The 22,000-nt window shown below is 43.8% G+C and overlaps 1 protein-coding gene across 3 annotated transcripts in view; it reads left to right on the top strand.

Annotated features, from left to right (window-relative positions):
• LOC119378975 (neurabin-2) overlaps nt 1-22,000 on the top strand; it is a 112,386-nt gene that overhangs the window by 20,273 nt on the left and 70,113 nt on the right. For all 3 annotated transcript variants that reach the window (XM_037648091.2, XM_037648093.2, XM_037648094.2), the window contains exons 7-9: nt 1,457-1,589; nt 7,491-7,611; nt 20,191-20,295. In XM_037648091.2, coding sequence (XP_037504019.1) covers nt 1,457-1,589; nt 7,491-7,611; nt 20,191-20,295 — 359 coding nt within the window. The remainder of the gene's footprint in view (nt 1-1,456; nt 1,590-7,490; nt 7,612-20,190; nt 20,296-22,000) is intronic.

The following is a 22,000-nucleotide window of genomic DNA, read 5'->3' as shown; positions in this document are numbered from 1 at the left end:
TATGAAGTGCTGATATGTTACTATCATAAAGGCTGGTTCACTAGCTGATACTTCACTGCAGTAAAAAAGCCTTTTCAAAAGTTTCTGGTCTTCTTTCTGCATTTTATTAATTTGTGAAGACATTGAAACACCATATACAGTGTGTCCCAGCTATCATGCAGCATGATTTTAAAAAAGAGGAACGGCGTTACGCGAAGTGAACCTACTGCATATTGTTCCTAGTACACTGGAGTAGCCACTGCTAATGTTTTTTGTTAATGAGGTTTGATTAACTAGTCTAATTATATTTATAACTCGACAAGTACTCGCTTAATTATGAACATGTCATTGAGTCATATCTAGGCATGTTCAAATGACATCTAACTGCGCAATTTTCAACAGCGTACTAAGTACATGCTCATTTTTTCCAGCTGATAAAGAAAGCCCATGAAATATGAAAAAAACACGCGACTACGCTCCCACCTGCAAAGGAAGCCAGCGCCCTCGAATAAGCTTACTGCAAACTACCGCTTTGCCTGTTGTGCATGGCCAGAGTCAGCGTTCCGCATTTTGGCAAGGGTACAGGTCGGGTGTCAACAATGTGCGTTGCAATTTCGCTGGGATTCATTCCGTTTGATAGTATGCCACGATCATTATCTATATTTCTTTTCCATATTTCTCATTGATAACGTGACATGAGTGCTGTTCTGATTATGGCCCGACTCTGTAAAACCAAGTGGTGCGTTTCTTTGGCCTGGGAGTGGCAGATAGGGCGATCCATATATATATATTTTTTTCTTTCTGCATTTTTTCCGTGATACTGGCTACCTCATAGAGAGCTTGTTTTAGGGCACTGGTTCCCGATGCGCGCAGCGATCTAGTCACGCGTCACTTTTCATATTTCACTGGCTTTCTTGATCAACCGGAAAAAAATGAGCGTGCAATCAGTACATCGTTGAAAATATGGCAGTTAGATGCCATTTGAACATGCCTAGACACGCCTCATTGACATTTTGACAATTAGGTGAGTACTTGTCGAGTTACAAATATAATTAGACTAATTAGTTAAACCTCATTAACGAAGAAAATAGCAGTGGCTACTCAGTGTACTAGGAACAATATGTAGCAGGTTTGCTTCGCATAACGCTATTCCTCTTTTTTTTTAAATCATGCTGCATGATAGCTGGGACACCCTGTATATAATGCAGGTACACATAAAACGTTAACTTTGAATGTTACTCTGGCCAGCTTGTGCTACTGTTCTGCATGCCTTTATCTTTATCAGCGTTGTTATGATGTGTAGTATTTGGTGCTTAATGTTTTCTTTGTCTGTGTGATACCAGGAAATTCCCCAACTGCTTACACATTGTTATATGTGAAAATTCATGAGTTGTTTGGAACACTTCTGGTATCATCATTGTGCAGCTTAAGTATTTTTACTAATTACTGCTGGTGCTTTTTTACATCTTATGTCTAGGTTTTCAGCACGCATTCAGTTGACGAGTATGATAGACGGAACGATGAAGTGGATCCAGTATCGGCATCGGCAGAATATGAGCTTGAAAAGAGAATCGAAAAGATGGATGTGTTTCCTGTTGAACTTGTAAAAGGTACTTACAAGCATATTTTCCTGTTTATTTTCTGCCTATTTAAATCACTTCAAATGTGATACAGCCGAACCCAGATATATCGGAGCTGGAGGGTATCACAAAAGAGTTCTGTATATATATGCAGGGTGTTTTTTTTTTAGACAATACAGATTTTTTATAAAAATTCTATGACAGTAAGGCTCTTGTCGTTTTCGCACACAAACTCCATGCCGAGGCGGAAATACTTTGCCAGTTAAAATGACACTGTTGTGACTAATTAACAAAAACTTGTTAATTGACTTTTTAATTATTGACTTCAAGGCAGGTGTTTATGTTGCAAAGTAGTCCATGCCAATTTATGGCATATCTATTTTTTAGAAATCACAAAAGTTGCACATAGTTAGATATTCGTCATCGAATTCCAAGGGCGAAATTGAAACTGACCGTGCCCGGCGTGCACGAAGTGCGCCTGTTCTCTTCCATGGGAATGGAACTACCCGTGACAAGGGAGTGATGAAATTCGAATGAAGGCGTGCCACGGCCGTATGTTTTCGTGAAAAGATGCAAGTCGTCTCGCTTGTGCCAGCTCATCGCGTGTAGTGTTTGGTGTTTCTCTTTTTTTTTTTTTTTTTTTTCGAACTGTGCACAAGAGAACCACAATATCAACCTTTTCTTTCTCTGGGAAGCATAAAACTTGGAGGGGGGGGGGGCCAGCCACTGCGGCGCTTCTTCTAGCAGACAGGCGAAATAGCTTTTGGAGCCTCTTTATAGTTTAAGAAAGAAACAGATAAGCACCGCTCATCGCACGCAAAGATTAAGCTGTATACTTGTGTATTTCAGAATGCTTGCTCATTTTTCTGACCAGATGCTGCTTCGGTGCGGCATCATTCAAATTTTGCCACTTCCCTGTCACGGGTTGTTCTGGTGTTTCGCCGCGCTTTTTGCGCGCCGGGCACAATCAGTTTCGATTTCGCCCTTGAAATTCGATGATGAATATCTTGAACTACGTGCCACTTTTGTGATTTCTAAAAAATGGGTTTGCCATAAATTATCATGCACTACAACTTTCTATTATAAACAACTGCACTCAAGTTAATGATTAAAAAGCTAATGAATGAGTCTGTGTTAATTAGTCATGTCAACATCATTTTAGCTGAGGGAAAGTATTTCCACCTCGACCTAGAGTTCATGTTCGAAAACGACAGGAGTGTGACTGTCATAGAATTTTTATAAAAAGTCTATATTGTCTAAAAAAAAAAAGACCCTGTGTATATATATGTGTAATTTGGTATACAGTCGACGTCCAATTTCCCGGACCCTCAAGGGACCGCGAAAACGTCCGGAAAATCGGGCAGTCCGGAAAAACGAATGCACGTGAAAACGCACATTTTTGGTAGGTATTTTTCGCTGACGGAGAGGGTCACAGCCGGAGTACAAGATTCCCATAGCAATTCAGCCAATGCATTGTTTAGGTGGCTCTGAAAAGAGCCGTTTATAAAAAAAAATACGACGTGGCCGGCACTACCTCATAGGTCAGCACTTGGGCGCAAAGAAGTCGCTTATTTTCTTTTGCACGGTCCACTTGCCCGCGATTATGTCTGCCTCAATTTCAGTCAACGTCATGTTTCCGCTGTACACCAATGACAGTGTCATCAGTGCTCGCGTCAACTCCGTGTTCGTTGGCTGTGTAGGAGCTGGCTCTTCGTTCTCGGTGTCGGCATCGGAATCCTCCGTAACTTGATGAATGATTTCGTCATCGGTCAACTCCGCACATAGCTCGAGGTCTTTGTCAGCGTCGGCGAAGCCCTCAAGGGTTATCTCGGCTGGAATCAACACGCCGCCAGCGCGCAGATCGTCGAAGGCAACGTCCGCGGATGGCAGTTCGTCATCGTGAGCCTACGAGGTGGCTTTGTGCGCTTCGAAGGCGCGGACAAAGACGAAGGAGCAGTCGGTGCCATTGCTGTAAACGGCGAATCCGCTCGACGAAAAGCGCAGCACGAAACAGCTAGGAACTCGGTGGATGCTGAAGGTCGGGAAACGTGATCACGGAAGGTAGCGCGCAGCAGCAAACGATCAACCACAGACACGACCGCAGAGCTGGCACAGCTGACAAAACACGTGAACGAACACAGTGAGGTTTGGCTTGGCTAAGCTACGGCTGGCAACGGATTGACACGTGCGGTTTCGAGGTTACGGCAGCCGCGGCGCGGTGCGGCGTTGCTGCTGATGCGCGGGTTCAAGGATATGAAAATGAAAACAACCAAAATGGCGGCGTCGGTGGTGACTTTGGGTCGGCGGTTAACAGTAAAAAGTCCGGGAAATCGGATGGCGAAGGCTATAAGCGTCCGGAATTTCGGACTTTTTTAATACATTGACTCTACGGGGAACTTGACGGTGCCACAGATGAGTCCGGGAAATCAGGCATGTCCGGAATTTCAGGCGTCCGGGAAATCGGACGTCGACTGTATATAAAAATATTTTACATATAGAAAATATATACAAGGGGATATTACAACTCTTCGTTATACACAGTAATTCGTTTTATGGGGGTTCGATATATGCAGGTTAGACTGTAGTGCTGGTGTGTTTGCCTTTTGGTAAAAACCGTATTATTGTATTTTCAGAAATTATTGAACCCACTTTTTTCAGACGGCCCTCTTATATGAACATTTTTTGCTGTCTCATCTGCGTAAAAAAAAAATCAATGGACTGTACCATGCATAAAAACTGAATTTAAATATAATGACCTAAAGGGCCGATGTTACTGCCTTCGATATAGTGAGGTTTAACTGTGCACATTACCTATCATTTTCAACTAGTTTATTACTGTGGCATTCTGTTATATTTTGAAGTTAAATTGTTGGATTGTAATAGTTGTTTAAAACATCAGCAAAGTATGGGGGTTCCTGTAAGGGAATTTTTTAAGTATTTAGTGTATTTTCGCTGTCAAGATTTTGCATTATCAAATCATATAAAAATGGCGTGCACAAAACTTCCGTGTACATATGTTTTTCTTCGTCCTCGGACAGCCTGCAATGCTCAAGAACATAGGAGATGTACACAGTTTTCATGTTACATTTCCAGGTGATCCGTAGCACAGCCTCCTTACACAGGCTGCTCCTGCGGTCCACTCAAACCTCGTTATAACAAAGTCACATCTGTCATGGTATTAACTTTGTTATACCCGAAAATTTGTTATAACCGTTTATTTGTAATACTTTATATATGACAACACTATTCTTCATTTACTTCATTATAACCATGTTCGTTATATCGAGGTTTGAGTGTAGTTGCAGTAGAAAGCACTTTCCTCCCGGTTTGGAGCTTAAAGGCCTTGAGAAGGCATGTGCTCTATTTCCACATTCTGACACTTTAGTATCTTGATCACTTGACATTCATTGAACATCCACAGATCACTCCACATGTCACTTTCATAATTTCTTGGGGTGTGCGAATGTTCGAACTTTCGAATATTTTTCGAATAGTGTTTGCTATTCGATTGGATTCACACCGAAATTTTACTATTCGAAGTATTCAAACTTTTGGAAAACAAATTTAACGGTTTATAATAACGGAAAATAAATATAGAGATAATAAATCGGCGTGCAGCGTGCTTGGTCTTGAGTTTTGGGGCGCCGACGTGCGAAACTGCTAGCCGCTTCCACCGGTGCTCCGAACGGCCGCTGCGCGACGAGCTTGCCGGGAGTCCGCTGCCTATGTATGCGTAAATTGCCGATCCACGGTTCCGAGGAGCCAGCGGGCGATGCGATTCGTTGCTTGCGACGCAACACGTTGCAGCTTCTTCGCTTTCGCATGTCCGCTAGCGCGCTGTTCTTGCTCTCAAAGTTCGGATTCGTCTCGTACATCGGTGCCGTGAGCGGAGTTAGGCCTAGCCACGACTCCGAGCAGTAAGCTCAGTCGCGATGTGCGTGGCCGCGGTATCCGATGTTTCAAAGTAGTACGTACAGTGACGATAATTTGGAATCAGAAAAAGGGCTACATAAAGTTAACTGAAGATGTAATTTCCAGAAATCAATTTTTTAAAAATTTTTCGCGATACGAAAGCCGCATCCCCCCTTAGCTGTTCTTTGACCATGTTTGTGACTTGTAATTGTTCCTGTCTTGTAAGAACATACGTAGCGATTCTCTGCAGCTTTTTTCTGTAATTTCGCTTCGATGTATTCGAAAAGTATTTGAGAAGTATTCGAAAATTATTCGATTCGACTCGCACTCAATCTTTATTATTCGAATTCGCTTCACGCCCAAGATTTTGCTATTCGCACAGCTCTAATAATTTCACAATATATATATATATACATTTCTTCCATACAGTGCATGTTTTAAGGCCACTGTACAGCCATTTTACATCCTATGATCATAAATCATTAGTAATCGTAAGCACCACACTATCAGTCATGACGCTCTTTGGCCACGCTTGGCTGTTACGCCATTGAAACCCACATATCATCAATTCTCAAGACGACAAGTTCTTACGAGCACGTTTGCCATTAGATCATCATAATGAGACAGACACTTGTAGCTCTGTTAAAATTTTTTACCGTACTGTACTTATTTGCTTCTCCACATTGCAGTGCATTCATATATACAGGGTGTCTTTTTTAAGACAATACAAATTTTTTATCAAAATTCTATGGCAGTCAGGCTGCCGTCCTTTTTCGCACACGTACTCTATGTTGAGGTGGAAATACTTTGCCGCATCTGTAATGACATTGAAGTGACTAACTAATGAAAACTCGTTAACTTCTTAATTATTGACTTAAGGGTAGTTGTTTTGTATTGGAAAGTCGTGCATGTCATTTTATGGCACACCCATATTTTAGAAATCACCGAAGTTGCACGTAATTTGAGATATTAATCATCAAATTTCAATGGCGATATCGAAACTGACTGCGCCTGATGCGCAGGAAATGTGGCCTCTCTGTTACTTCAGGCCAGAACTTCCCATGACAAAGAAGTGACGAAATTTGAATCAAGGTGCGCCGAAGCGGAATGTGGTCACGAAAATCTGCAAGCATTCTGAAATACACAAGTACACAGCTTATTCTTTGCGTGCAATATGTGGTGCTTGTTTGTTTCTTTCTTAAACTATGAACAGGCATGAAAAACTATGCCACCTGTCTGCAACAAGAAGTGCCTCAGAGGCTGCTGCTGAGTTTTATGCTTCGCAGAGAAAGAAAAGGTGGATAGTGCGGTTTTCTTGTGTACAGCTCGAAAGAAATAGATGAGCAACAAGCACCGCACAGAAAGGTAAAGTGGTCCACTAATGCAAGCAAGATGACTTGCTGCTTTTCACGAAAAGATATGGCTGCGATGCACTTTCATTCAAGTTTTGTCACTTCCTTATTACGATAACAGAGTGGCTGCATTTTGTGTGTGCCAGGCACGGTCAGTTTCGATATCTGCCATTAAAATTCGATTGTGAATATCTCAAATTAAATGCAACTTTCGTGATTTCTAAACAACAGGTATCTCAATAATTGTCACATGCTACAACTCTCTAACATAAACGACTGCCCTCAAGTCAATGATGAGAAAGTTAATTAAAGGGTTTTTGTTGATTAGCTGCTTCAGTGTTATTTAACTGCGGCAAAATAATTGTGCCTCGACGTTGAGTTCGTGTGTTAAAGCGACAGGAGCCTTACTGTCATTAAAAAAGTCTGTATATTTAAAAAAAAACACCCTGCTATAATGCAGTGTGCCAGGTTGGAAGAAGAAACTTATGCCTGTGCATAGTACTGCTGCTTTAGGATAGTAGTACTCTTTTAAGATAAAAGTTTGGCAGTAAGAAAAGGATTAGAACTTGTAGGCCTGTGCATGTCACATGTGTTAACGTCTGTGCATACTTGCAAATTTCCTGTAGGTCGTGTGTTTGAAAATCTGCATCTCTTTTTGTCTGTGCAGGCCCAGAAGGACTGGGCCTCAGCATTATTGGCATGGGAGTTGGTGCCGATGCTGGGTTAGAAAAACTGGGAATTTTCGTCAAAACTATTACAGAGAATGGAGCTGCCTACAAGGACAACAGGTATAAAAGTTTAAGCACAGTTTTCTTTTATTTTTCACGGTGCAGATAGTTTATGAAAATGGTAAATAGGGCTGAGTGGTTAAAAAGAAGAATACTGAGCTATACTCTGATTAGAGTTCTACATTCTAGGTAAAGTCCTAAAACTAAAGAAATGGAAGAAAGTAAGCAGGGTTCTCTTTTCAGGAAATCATTTAATCTGAAAAAGGTTCGTGGTAGCAAATTTATCAGAGAGCTGTGACTGTAATTGGCACACAGCTGGGAACCTAAATGTGCTTTGTTAGGATGAGTCAGGGTCACACATGAGTGCCTGTTAGAAAATAAATCGTAACTTTTTTCCCCCCCCTATTTACACCTATTTTGTGTGTAACTCAGATGAAAACAAGGAAGCGGGGAGATATTCTCAGGGGCCAGGAGCCTTAGCCTGGGTCGTTGCATTCTGTGTGCTTTGGCCACTGTGGCGGATGAACTGTGCAAGTTTACTACCATCATGCTCTACTACCATTTCAAATCATTTGTCATTTAAGTAATCCAGTTGTTTCCTCATCTCTTGACAGCCAAGTGTGCAGTGTTACTGCAATTATTAGAGTGCCATCCTGGAAAAATAGCCCGTTCGTGTGGTGGCTTTCTACTGGCTACTTAATTAAGTGCCCTTCTATTAAGAAGCAAAAGAAGTTGTAAGACAACATCAGATGATGTTTTTGGCTTCATTACAAATGTCATGCTATTGAATTAACCTTACCGTAAGAATTGGAATATAGGTCGACCCCCTGACTTTGAACCACGGGAAATCGAAAAAAAAAGTACATGGAATGGCGAAAGTACCAAATGGCGTCTGTGCAATTTCAAATGTAATTTTAAATGCAGTTTCAAATGGTGCACAGTGAAAACGTCATTTATTTACGCGGGTGTTTACTCGCAAGTTCCACATGGCAGAAAGCCAAAAGATGGGCTCGAGCATTATCTTCGTAAAACGTCCCAACCATCTTGACAGTTCTAATTTAGATGAACTCTGAGGTCAACAGTAGCAATCATGACACGAGTGCAGGTCCCGTATAAACTCTGCGATCCCATGTCTCCAGCTCTAGATACTCTGCTGTCTGGCACAGAAACAATGTTCTCTTCCGATTGCTGCATGTCATGATGTGATCCTCCAGTGCCCACCATAGCGAATGCTTCTGTTGTGCACTCGATCTGCCCGCTGATCGTAGCCGTACATGCCGCTGTAACCAGAGCTGCCAGAATCGCAGGAAGCAACAAAGGAGTATCTGGCGAGATGGAGCAGCAAGAAACACCCATGCAAAGATTAAATTTCAGTTATTGTTTGTGACTTGCAGCTCTCGCTCGCATTCGCCTGTGCAGGCATCCCAACGCATCTTCACACACTTCAGACTCGCAGTGTGCTACCAGATTTCTAAGTGCCTTCGCGATCTGGATCACTGATTTCTTGAACGCTACGGTAAAATGTCGTCGGCCACCAGTCGAGAACAAGAAAAAAAAGTAGCCCAGAGCCTAAATAGATTCCGTAGACAACAACAAAAACACAAAATGAGGCCACCCACGGCACAACATAGAGTTAGTACAGACTCTAGAGGAAAAGCTGGGCCAAAAGAGCACCGACCACAAGAACACCTCCATTGCCCTACTGTTGTCATTGTTGCCTTTGCAGTTATTTACAGATCGGCTAAAATTAGCGCTATTCAATGTTACTACTAATACTGGTGATATAAATCAAGCACGTGCATTTTGACAAATTAGAAACATGCAGGCAGTGTTTAATGTTCACTCAGGAGATTTCTGGGAAAGATTCAAGGCCATTTAGGCAATTTACTGTGTGCGGTACTCGCGGCCCAGGAAGGTGCGTTTGCAGGAACTTTTGCTAGATGGAGAACTTGCGTTTGGCCTAGTTGGTGCTTACTGTTTGACATTTTGACCGCACAAAAAAGACGAGGACACAGGGAGGTACTACGTGCGTCTTTTTTGTGCGGTCAAAATGTCAAACAGTTTGCTAGATGGTGCCACAATATCCACTTGAGTTCGAGATGGCGGCTGAAAGTGCGTCTTCTGACAAGAGTCGTGAATCGCAGTGCGTCGTCATCTGCGCTTTCTGTTGACATGTACTTACAGCTCTACTTCACATGAGCTCATTTTCATTAATTACGATGAAAACTGAATACCACCGTCAAGTCTACCACACGTCTTGGGGGGGCTGGTAACAATCGCCCAGTAGAGTAATGGTGGCGCCCTTGTGGTCGGAGATTCTAATGCATGCGCCCTATGGGGAGCTCCTCCTCTATAGCCTATACTAGCTATATGCGGCGCAAGTCTGGTAGTAAACAAAGTGATGCTGATGATTGCAATGGAAATGAAGGCAGTCGACTTCAGTTGCCCATGGTGGCCAGACTTCCGAAGTTTTTCTGCCAATGACCGGTATATAAGACACAGGTCGACTTTTCATTGCGGTTTATTGAAAAAAAAAATTCTATCTATGTTTTGCTTTTTACGGTAGTTTCTTCTGCTTTACATGTGTCAGCCACACACCCTCCAATTAAAGCACTTCAAGAAGAAAATAAAAAAATCGATGCATATAAACGGCAGAAATAGCTGCATACAACAATGCTCTAATCTTTGTAAAATGTTTTCCATTTTGGATTCATAACTCCTTCATGTGTGTAAAATGTTTTCCATTTTGGATTCATAACTCCTTCATGTGTGTCTGCCAACGACCTGCCCACTTCTCCAGCGACACTGATAGTACAGTAAAACCTCGGTAATTTGTACTCGGTTAATTGGGAATCCCGGATAATTTGTATTATTTGCGCGGTCCCAAATTTTTACATGTAAATTTAACCGGATAATTGGTGCGGCCAGTCTGCAACTTCCCGGTTAATTGGCACACTTGGCCGCGACTTCCAAGATATGCAAAGGGTGTTGCGAATCTCGAAGGCTGTAACTAAAACATGCATTTTTTTTTTATGATGTACGGATCTCGAAGGCCATGTTCTTTTTTACCGGAAATACGTCGTAGACGCCATGTTTTAGCAATTGCCAGGCGGCGATGCGTGCGGTTGCGATCATGATCATCATCATCTCAACAGCGATGTTAGCCACTCTAGCGAAGTGAATGTTTTGTGGAGTCTTTGTGCCATTTGGATGTCGGCTGGCGAGCATTGTGCGATTCGGTGCGACTGCTCCATTTGTCTCCCGTCTCCGCTTGAGTGTCTTCCCTGTGAATTAGTTGATTGAGGTGTGCTTGGAAGGAAGATGCCGAAGTACAAGAGCTTGTCCCTGCACGAAAAGGTGTGCTTAATTGAAGAGGCCAGCAAGTCGACGGCGTCGAAAACGGCTCTCGCTGAAAAGCACCACGTGCCTCTGTCAACGCTGTGCAACATCATCAAGAATAAGGAGAAAATTCTCGATGCTTACAGCAAGACGCACTCGTCAAAGCGTACACGAGTACGCCCGCCTACGTACGCCGACGTTGAAGCAGCTCTGATCGACTGGCTGCAGAAAGCCAACGCAGCACACCTTCCTGTGAATGGGACCATATTGCGTGAGAAGGCCAACCAGCTGGCGCTGCAACTTGGACATTCTGAGTTTAAATGCAGCAATGGATGGTTTTGCCGATTTAAGGAGCGCAACAACCTGACATTCGTGACTGTTTGTGGCGAGAGTGGCAGCGCGGATCAGTCTGTTGTTGACGGCTGGAAGCAGCACACCTTGGCTCCACTACTCGCCAAGTACGAAGCAGCAGATGTTTACAACCTTGATGAAGCTGCTCTGTTCTACAAAATGTTGCCTACGAAGACGTTCGCTTTGAAGGAGGCAGACATTAAGGGGCGGAAACAGAACAAAGATAGAATCAATGTTTTGTTTGGTGCAAGCATGTGCGGTGAGCACAAGCTGCCACTGCTTGTTATTGGGAAGACAGAAAAGCCTCGTTGTTTCAAAAATGCACGACTGCCATCCAAGGATGACCTGATCTATAAAAACAACAAGAAAGCTTGGATGATGGCTGCACTCTTTGAAGAATACGTGCGGCACCTTGACCGCAAGTTTGCGGCCGCAGGGCGCAGCGTTTTGTTCGTCGTCGATAATTGCCCATCTCACGGCGACATTCAGAACCTGCAGGCAATCAGGCTGGTCTTTCTACCCCCGAACACGACGTCGCTATCGCAGCCGATGGACCAGGGCGTCATACACCGTACCAGGAAAATATATCGCTACAATCTGTTGAAGCGAATGCTCCTTTGCTATGACAACGGAAAGGAGTATAACATTGACCTCCTCGGTGGTATTTGCCTCATTGTTCACGCATGGAGGCAGGTGGAGGCCACCGTTATTCGACGGTGTTTTGAGCACGCCGGTTTTGTGAAAGAAGAGGCAACCTCCGCTGAGTTTGCTGTCACCGCTGTCACTTGCCCGTTTGATGAAGAAGGGGAGACTCTCTGCGCTCGATATGAGTCTTTGCACGCGGACGAGGAGTGCACTCCAATCGGATTCTCCGAGTACGCAAATGTCGAGTGCACAGTGCAGACGTGTTACGCCGACATCGACAGCGAGATAGCTGCGAGATCGACCGTTTCGGCCTCTAATGTTGACAGCGATGACGAGCCCTCCCGAGCACCCCCTTTGGCGGATGTCATCGATGCCTTGAGTGTTGTGCGCAGCTTCGTCGAGTGCAACGGCGGCGAGGCTGAGATGCTGCGCCTCATTGACAGGCTGGAAAATATGACTTTCAGTGCTGGGAACTACCGAACGCGTCAGTCACGCATGGAGGAATTTTTCTCCAAGTAGGCTGACTTGCCACAATAAAGGTGTGACTTCCGTACATCACGTTTTCTGGCTGATTTCTTTGATTTCGCGTTGTTTCGGATAATTGGGAATCCCGCTTAATTGGGATATTTTTCTCGGTCCCGAGGCCTTTGAATTAACGAGGTTTTACTGTACCTAGCTACTGCTGCAGAGTAAATGACTGCCATTAAAGGGGCCCTGCAACACTTGTTCAGCATGGTCAGAAAACGCTGCCGATCGGTAGTCAAGGCTCCCGAAAACACGCGAGCCAAACATTATAGCGCAGCACGCGGCCTGGGATTTACAATAAATTCCCAGAGTCAGCTAAAAAGCCCTTCCTCTTCTCTCGACAAAAAATTATGCTTGCGGCGTCACAGGCAGGTTCCACGCCATTGGCTGATTTGAACATGGCGCGCTCGGTAGTTATTGCGGCCGCCGCAAGAGGCCGCCACTCGCCCGCACGCGTGCGCGCGCGATCGCACTGAAAGTACGTTACGCGTTCGAAGAAAAAAAAATGTGCTCAAGGTCAGGAGGCGCGCGTGATGTACCTTCACGTACATCACGCGCGTACTTTCAGTACTTTCAGTGCGATCGCGCGCGCACGCGTGCGGGCGAGTGGCGGCCTCTTGCGGCGGCCGCAATAACTACCGAGCGCGCCATGTTCAAATGCTTAGCTTCCAGCGCTTTCGTTGGGGCGAGAGAAAAGAGAAAGCAATTACAGCGTGCGACAAATCTTTGTAACTCCGCTCGTTCTGGACGGATTCTAAAAATTTTTGCGGCCTTTAGTGGAGCCATTTCATGGCTACTTGGGAAAGTGTTGCAGGGCCCCTTTAACTGGAACTCATGATGATCGTACAGTAGACTCTCATTAAACGGAACCTGAAGGGACGAGGAAAATAGGTTTCGTTTAGCAGGAGTTCCGTTTACCGAGAGATGAACAGGGGGGCAGAATACAAGTATGAAAGCAATCATATCAGAGGCAGTTGTTCCATTTAAGGGGGGACGCGGGGATCGTTTGTAACTTTTTAATTTCTTGGTGTAGGTTGATGAAATTGGGCACAACCACTACAAATTATCTTAAAAAGGCAAATTAAAATTTTGATAATGATATCTTTACCAGTTTTTATTTTATAAAAATTCACTAGTTTCTTGCTTGTGGAAAGCCTGGCACAGTGATGAAACGTGCTAGGAGGCTCGAACTACTTTGTATCCTTCCTCACATACTGTTTGTACTTAATGACACTATAGATTTCTTTTTTACGGCCCTAATAATTTTCTGCGGAACATTACATGCAAATGCCTTTGTCTCAGCTAATCGTGTCATGCAGTAACTATGAACTAAGAAAAGAGTGAAAACCTAAACAAAAATTTCAAGAGTGTGTTGAAGTATGTAGCGCAGTCTATGGGTTACAATAAAACAAACAGTATAAAAATCGGTCTAGCCATAGTTGTGCTATGCTTTCCACAAGCGAAGTGGCAGGCACAAAACACTCTTTTGAGAAAATAGACAACAAAGTTTTGGTTGCAGTTGACCCTATGCTAAAGTGAGCCAGGACAGTAATAATTGGTGTCCTTGCCAGAAGGCAATCTGTTGGGCCCCTACTTCTTAATTTGGCCTGATTTAGGAAGTTTATTACCCTCTATCATTTACCACAGACGCTTTTGTGCTGCCCCCTGGAACGCTAGTGCACAAGGCTGCATGTAAACATTTGGACATGTTAGACTGTACCGCTACTTTTGCTGCCGCGGAACGTGTCGTCAGGCAGCCTAAATAGTGGTGTATTAGTTTGATGAAGCTTTGCGATTGCCCCTGTCAACTACTTATGCCTAAAGATTCATTTTCTTGTACGATCAAGATAAATCGCAGCCGCGCTGTAGAGCCGACGCCTTCTTGGCAGTCCGAAGCTAACGGCGACTTCGCATCGAACCAGTGGCGTAGCCAGGAGTGGCACACTGGGCCCGCCCCCCCCACACCCTGCTGAAATTTTTTTCCCATGGGATACAGTGCACAAAATGACACTCGACTACACTTATCTGGCCAGACCTCATGTGAAATTAAGGAGGTGCCCCCCCTCCCCACCCCCACCCCCCTGAAAAAAAATTTCTGCCTACGCCACTGCACCGAACTATACCGCAGACGCGTTTTCTCACATTATTAACTTTTCTAAGTGAAACGAGAATGCTCTTCCGCTAGTGGGGACATTAGTCGTCCATTTTATTGAAACGAGACCAGGAACGCGAGCGCATGAAACTCTGGTCTCAGCGGCACGACGCGAGCAAGTGTCGGCAGATCATCTCCGAAGTAAAGCTGGTAAAGCGGCACTCGCGTGTCATCTAATAGGTAGTAAGCATTTTTATGATAAAGCACTATGGTTTACATCGCTGTCACTTTACTACCGTCGCGGCAAGGTATGACACGACGTGCCGACAACCGAGTTGGTACGCCCCAATCTAATTACTGGCTCGCCCTATCCATGCGATACCGTCCCCTGTTTTCCTCCGTATGAAACTAAAGAGGCTTGCAGTTTGCCTCCCGTACACGCGTCACCTTTCGAACAGCGGCGATTCATGTGCTCTACATATGCTTACAGCCGCGGAATAGTCAAGCAGCGAGCACTCCGCTCGTAAACACAGCGGCCATCGCCGAGGCAACAACCAATAGAAAAGCGCCTCTCAACAGTGTGGCACGCTCCGCCAACAGAAGCGGCGCGTACATTGCAAGGTTCGTGAGAACGCCCTCCAATTTTTCTCTTCTTTTTGTGCTTTTTCTATGCGATGATTGCAAGCGTGAAGGGCGGGAACGGAAAGGTGGTACTTTGAGCTTTGAGACGACTCCAAGATGGCGGCGCTCGGTGGCAGGAAAGATGAGGTACGGCGCAATTCACTGCGTCCCGTACACGCGTGGCATAACCAGGAGTGGCACACGCCGTGAATTGCGCCGTTTTAGCGAGATTTTGGGCTTCTTTTTCACCGACCTCACTTAGAAAATGATTTTTTTCGGGCACTTAGAGTGCGTTTTCAGTGTAATCGTTGAGATACTGCGTAAATAAGAGACCACAGATGCCAAAACGAGTGTTTTCAAAGAATTAATTTTTTTGTGGCTATTTTTGTGATTTGATCCCCGCGTCGTCCCTTAAGCAGCGGTTTCGTACAAGAGATTTCTGTTTACTGAGAGTCTACTGTAGTACTGGATCGCAGGGGCTGCATCCGCTATATATGCTAGCTACTAGCACAGCGAAAATGCCAAATGGTTATCTGAAATTGAGGAGAAAGGACTACTATCATGGAGAAAGGAAAGAGCTTAATTTCTTTCATACATGGCAACCATGAAAGAGGGGAGAAGGGATCTTCAACATGCAGTGGACTTCCTAGGAAATAATGTAACTTTTGATTGTGGAAAGGCTTGCCCTAAGACATGACTTCATGGCACTGATATGAATGCTCCTCAAGGCGAAACTTGCATATAACCTACACCCTGACTTTATTGTCAAACTTTAAAACTCATTGGGGCGGGGTACATAAAAAAAAATGTATTTGGTAAGCAGGCTTGGAAAAGAAGACACACTAATGTCCGCATTGGAAATGTTCTAATGCCTATGCTGAGGGGGCACATATAAGAACTATACCCACAAGGTGCCTTGTGTGTGTGTAGCTCTTTTGTGTGTGTTGTCACCTTCACCTCTGAACACACGCATTTCTCATCCCAAAGTTCTGACGTCATTCCAGGGGATATTGTAGCGTCTGATCGGCCCACATAATCAAGGGCTGGATACTTGTAATGACGTCATTGCTATCAAGGGTTGTGGGACAGGAAAAAAATGCTGCAATTGAATGCAGGATTTACATCAGTTTCTTGGTCTGTTTTGATTGTTTTAACTGGTTGTCACAGACAGCGATTAATGGTCGACAAAGCTTGGTTCCTTTGGAAAAAAAAAAAGAAAGCTGTACGGCTTGCATAAAAATCAACATAGGCAGATTTAGTTCACTTTTTCAGCAATTTTTTTTTAGCGATTGGTGTTATCTTTTCGAGGTTCAATGACGTAAATGTGTGGTGCCACGAACTAGTCCCAAATGGTTGATGCTGTACGTTTACGACACCATCTGTATGGCTGAAAAACGCCAATTTTTCAACATTTTTTTTTTTTGGCCCAGCAAGTGCTGCCACCCTGCCGGAATGCAAGCAATTTTTTTTATTGTGCAATTGGCCTTCAGTGTTTGCTCATCCTTTCTGTTTTGTGCATCAGGTGGCCTAACAATGTGTTACGCTATCACAGGCTTGCTTGATGGTCTTTGCTTTTTTAGGCAGAACCCTGTTGAAGGAGCATCACCCTGAAGTCACTTCCACTCTTTTTCCATTGCTTGCCACTGTTAGAGAACACCAAGTCCGCAGACAGATTTGGAAGGTTTAGCTCCATATGGTCCTGAACACACTCCGTAATGTTCGTGATAGCGTTTTTCATGCACTATTCAAGCTGCAATATTCTTTGCTCATTCAAAATGTGGGCCAACTCCATCACTGTATACATGGAAAGCTAATGTTAGAAAAATAGTGCCCATTCACGTGTGGTCATTCAATGCTTAGGATATCATCTCGTGCCCTTTTGTAACACGAAATACATAGGCAATAATTGTAGAGCTTCTGTCAGTTTTTACTAGTGGACGTGGGCTGTCGCTATGGCCATACCCGCTCATAGTGGGGGAGGCGCACATTTACAGGGAAACTATAAAGCAGTACTGTAAACACCTCCGGCATTCGTTAGACTGTTTTGCCACCACACCCTTTCCTTTCCGCTGCCCAAGCAGACACCCTCATGGGCATTCAGCTCAACATTTTGATCACTACAGCACACCTATACCTTTATCATTATTGCTTTAGCCCTTTGTGTTCCAATTGCCCTTAAATATATGCAAATGTAGAACACATTTCCCGGTGCCCCGCAGCCCTGCAATCCACTCACTACCCTAACCTTCCACCTACCCACTGGCGGTGCAGGTGGCATTGCCGGCCTTCGCCGATTGGTTTAAAATATGATCCTAGATCTGAAAGCTGCATCTTACAGCTGTGTAAGGAAAAAAAAAAATCTAAAGGGGACAAGGGGACATATGACAAACTGTACTTTTTCATTAAACAATAGCACCTTGATAGCCACTATGGTGTGTATGTTGTCATCAGGAGCCAGGGAAATGCTTTTTTGTAGAATGCAACTGTGAGGGAGTGCCAGCAGCTTCTGGAATGGCATGCCCATTTTATAAAGATTTCGATAATCTTTGTAAAGTGGCTGTGCAATAAAATGTGACTGCTTTAAAGGGGTCATGAACCACTTTTCCAAGTAATGGTTTAATGACCTCAGTATCGGAGTTTACTGCCTCCCGAATCGATTGCCGCAAAAATTTCTCGAATCCGTCAAGAATCAGCGGAGTTACGGGGGTTTGGCGCACGCTCTCAGCGCTTTCTCTCTTTTCTCGTGCCGACGAGCGCACTGGAAGCTAGACAGGGAGGGATAGCACGGGAGTAAGAAGTTACGTCAGCGCGCGTCATGAAACACGATCGCTCTCCCGCTGTGATTCGCGTGCACGAGTGCGGCTACCGTGTAAATTTAGTAGACTGAGGAGTGCGGCGCGGGCAAGTGGCGGCACCCAGTGGCAAGAAGCGCATCGCATCCGGCTATCAGCCAATAAGCATGCTATATCTCTTGCGACGTAAACTGGCAGATCTGCGACGTCAACGTGCAGACGCCCCGCCCACCGACGAGAGTGAGAACCGGCCTCTATTTGAAAAGAGGGCACCTGAGGAAACGGCAACTTCGCGCTCCGCTTGTGGCCTTTACGCGGCGCGCACCACTGTAATATTTTGCAGAGCAGTTCATAGCCGGGTCAGCTTTCCGCAGGATGTGTTTTTTCAACAAGCCCAAGGGGTGCTTCATGACCCCATTAAAGCTTGCATATCAACTACTGCCTCTGAGGCTCTAATAAAAATATTAATTAGATAATGCTTGTTGATTAGTCATATGAAAGTAGCATTGTTTGAGTAAGTCAAAGTGAGTTCACTTCACCTAGAAATTCTGTAAAAAGTGGCATGTCTGCTATCCTTGTAGCCTTTTTGTCAAAAGAAAGCCTTTCATTATTGCGACAACAATTTCACATTCTTTTTATTTTCAAGCTTACCACCTGAATGGAATTAAGAGAATTGTACATGTTAAAGGGACACTAAAGAGCACAACGATTTTTCTCGCATTAGTAAAGTAGTCTTCCACGATACCAAAAACACCACGCTTTCTGCGCGAAGGCGCTTAATAAGCGAGAAAACGCGCAAAAAGAAAATACAGGTGGCGACGCCACCTTGGAATTCCCGCACCATTTGCCGTGATGTCACATATTTTTGACGGTGCCTACTTGGGCCTACGTAGTTCCTAATCGGTTAAATCGAAGTACATTCAGAGACTTGACATAACGAGTTCGTGGAAATTTCGTCGAGCCAGTGGCGCCAAAATACGTTAAATGCTCTTTGAAACCTTTTACGTCACGAATTACAAAGTTCGGCGCGAAATTTAAAAATGAAACTTTGACTATAGTGGTGAAATAAACTGCACAAGAGTTCCCCGAGCACACTTTATCAATCTAAACCAATTCACTGTTTCTCTTTAGTGTCCCTTTAAAGAATGGGCAAAAAAATTTTCCTTCCCTCTTCATCCTTTCTATATTTTAGAAGTGTAAACAACTTTTCATGTTTTAATCCAGTATTTCAGGCCATATCGCGTATGTGCACTTCATATTCATTTAGAAAATTTCATTATTCTTGATTATCAATATTTAACTTCTCTATAATGTGTGTGTGTGCGCGCGCACGCGTGCGTCATAGGTCGGCAAACGCACTCATGATTCGACTCACTCAGACTCAGATCGGGCTGTGAGTCTGAGGGAGTCTGGGCGAATGGTGTTATGGTGAGTTTGAGTCCGAGTGAGTCAGGTTGAGGAAAATTTTAGTGAGTCTAAGTCAGAGTGAGTCCGGTTGGGGAAAATATTGTTGAATCTGAGTCCGAGTGAGTCCGGTTGAGGAAAATATAGGCGAGTCTGACTCCGAGTGAGCCTTAAGCACAAAATATATTTTTTGAGTGAGCTCCACCTTTTATTGCCGACCTATGCTTTTAGCTACTCAGCTTCAGCATTACTATCAGCCTTATATCAGCACACGTTTATACTCAAGTCTATTCATACATAACTCACTAGCATTCATGCGCCACTTCAATATTTATTGATCAGAGGGGTGAGCTGGGGGGGGGGGGGTTCAATATTTCATGTGAGTAGCGTAATTCATAAAAATATCCTTACTGGATTGAAACCACTGATAACTCGTATTTGCAGGTACAAGATCAAAAGGCGTATCGTACAGCAACGATTGTGTGAGATATTCGTGTTAAAGAGCCTTGACACCATGACCAAAAAAGCAAATTTTTCATTAATGGACTCATGAGTCGACTCACTCAGGCTCGGTTGAGCCATGAGCCCGAGTCTGAGTGAGTCCGGCTGAGTAATATATGTTGGTGAGCTTGAGTCCGAGTGAGTCCGGTTGAGAAAAAGTTTAGGGAGTCTGAGTCTGAATGAGTGCGGTTGAGGAAAATTTGGGTGAGTCCGAGTCCAAGTGAGCCCTCAGACCAAAATGTATTTCTTGAGTGAGTCTGAGCGAGCTCCAGTTTTTTTGCTGACCTATGGTGTGCGTGCGTGCGAGCACATGGGCACACATGGTAGTATATTCCCCATTTTCGCACTAAATTGTTACTTTTCTTCTAGGATTCGTGTCAATGACCAAATCATAGAAGTTGATGGAAAATCTCTGGTTGGTGTCACACAAGCCTATGCTGCTTCAGTTTTGCGAAACACATCTGGTCTTGTTCGGTGAGTTTTATTGACATTTTCATCTAAAAAGAGAGAGAGAAAAAAAACTCTCCCTCTTTTTATGATACCACCTTTGGAGCTATTGACCTTATTTTGTCTGAAAAATATGTCTTGGAACATGAACCGAGTTTGTTACATTATAGATTTTAATAATTTGAGGTTCATTACATAAAGGTTTGTATCAATAAAAAAACAGCAATAATGTGACATTTGTATGAACCTTGTGTTACTGAATTAAAAGGGCTTAGGCAGCTTAGGATGCTATAAAGTGATAGTTGTGCCACAACATTTAGCCCTTTCCTGGTTTTTATTATTGACTGGCTTAATTGTAGAACATGAAGACTATAGGATAATTTTTCTTGGCTTTGCAGTAAGGGACTCTGGAGACCTTTTTGTCAAATGTAATTAATGACAAGAGTGGAGAGTGCTGTACTAGAAAATGTATAATTTCATTCAAGGTAATTGTTTTATTTATTTATTTTATTTATTTCATCATACTGCGGGCTGAGTGCCAGCCCAAAGCAGGAGGGGCATACATATACGCCGACATTAACGTGAACAAGCGTATCTAGAATTTACACATTCATAAAAAAAAGGTTTAGTAGACAAACGAACAATTGCACGTACAAGCGGCACTACAATAATGCTTTCATAGGTAAGGTTACAAACAGGATGCTAATGTAAAAGCGCATAAAACAACCAACACATCAGACATCAAAAGTGCACCGGTATCATATATTCAGTGACAAATATTCCTCTAGACAATGATAAAAATCGTGTGCTTGATAATAGTGCAGATGATATTAGCCTACCTATAGTGAACGTGTTCTCAGCATAAATGAATGGATTGTGAATAAACATTAGGGCTATAGCCACGAGTTTGATTTAAAAAAGGGGGCGGGGGGCAATTACAAAGTTACGATATAACCTACCTTTTCAGGGTCAGGTTTACTCCCCCCCCCCTTTTTTTTTAATGTGATGCACACTGTGTCCGATTTTACTCTAGGATATTATAAAACAAACACAATGCTTAATTTTTTGTTATGCAGAAGGGAAAATAAGTGACAGGGATAATGGCAAATGCACTCTTTTTCCCACATTTCTATCTGCAAAAGTAATGGCATGCTCGTGAAACTAAAAAAACACCACTGTTCTTATAGATGCATGCTTGTTTGAGGGTACCACCATATCAAGGTCATAATCTGAGGCATTCGAAGCTGCTTACTCCTTGGACAACAAGTTGTATCTCCCAACTCCGAGCCCAGCTGAATTGATGTCCCAATGAACAGTTGAAGCTCCCATGTAAACAACCATCTCAAAGCTATCATATAGCCATGCTCAAGGAAGGAGTGCATTAATTTGTTCTAACTTGACCAGACAAAGCTAAGAGCAGCAGATGAAAGAGCGCAGAGCCTCTTGGAGAAAGTGCAGTGAAGCAAGGAACACACTTGTCTTTGGAAAGAATACTCACCGTAGCAAAGACAGCAAGAGGTTAAGAAAAAGAAAGAAAGAGCAAGCCTCACTACATGCAGGGGATGCCATAAACATACAAGAGTAGTGTCCTTGCACTGTGGTGTGAGTATTTGAATGAAGAATCACTGCCGATAGTAGCATGTAAATCAAATCAGGGAGCCACTCCTCTGATCTTTGTTATGTGCATGCTAAACGTAGTGCAACCGTGCTTGTGATGGGGTGCGTTCCGTAA

Source organism: Rhipicephalus sanguineus, chromosome 1 (assembly GCF_013339695.2).
Source record: "Rhipicephalus sanguineus isolate Rsan-2018 chromosome 1, BIME_Rsan_1.4, whole genome shotgun sequence".
NCBI classification, from domain to species: domain Eukaryota; kingdom Metazoa; phylum Arthropoda; class Arachnida; order Ixodida; family Ixodidae; genus Rhipicephalus; species Rhipicephalus sanguineus.
Note: the sequence above shows the minus strand (reverse complement) of the source record. Positions and strands in the feature narration are given on the sequence as shown.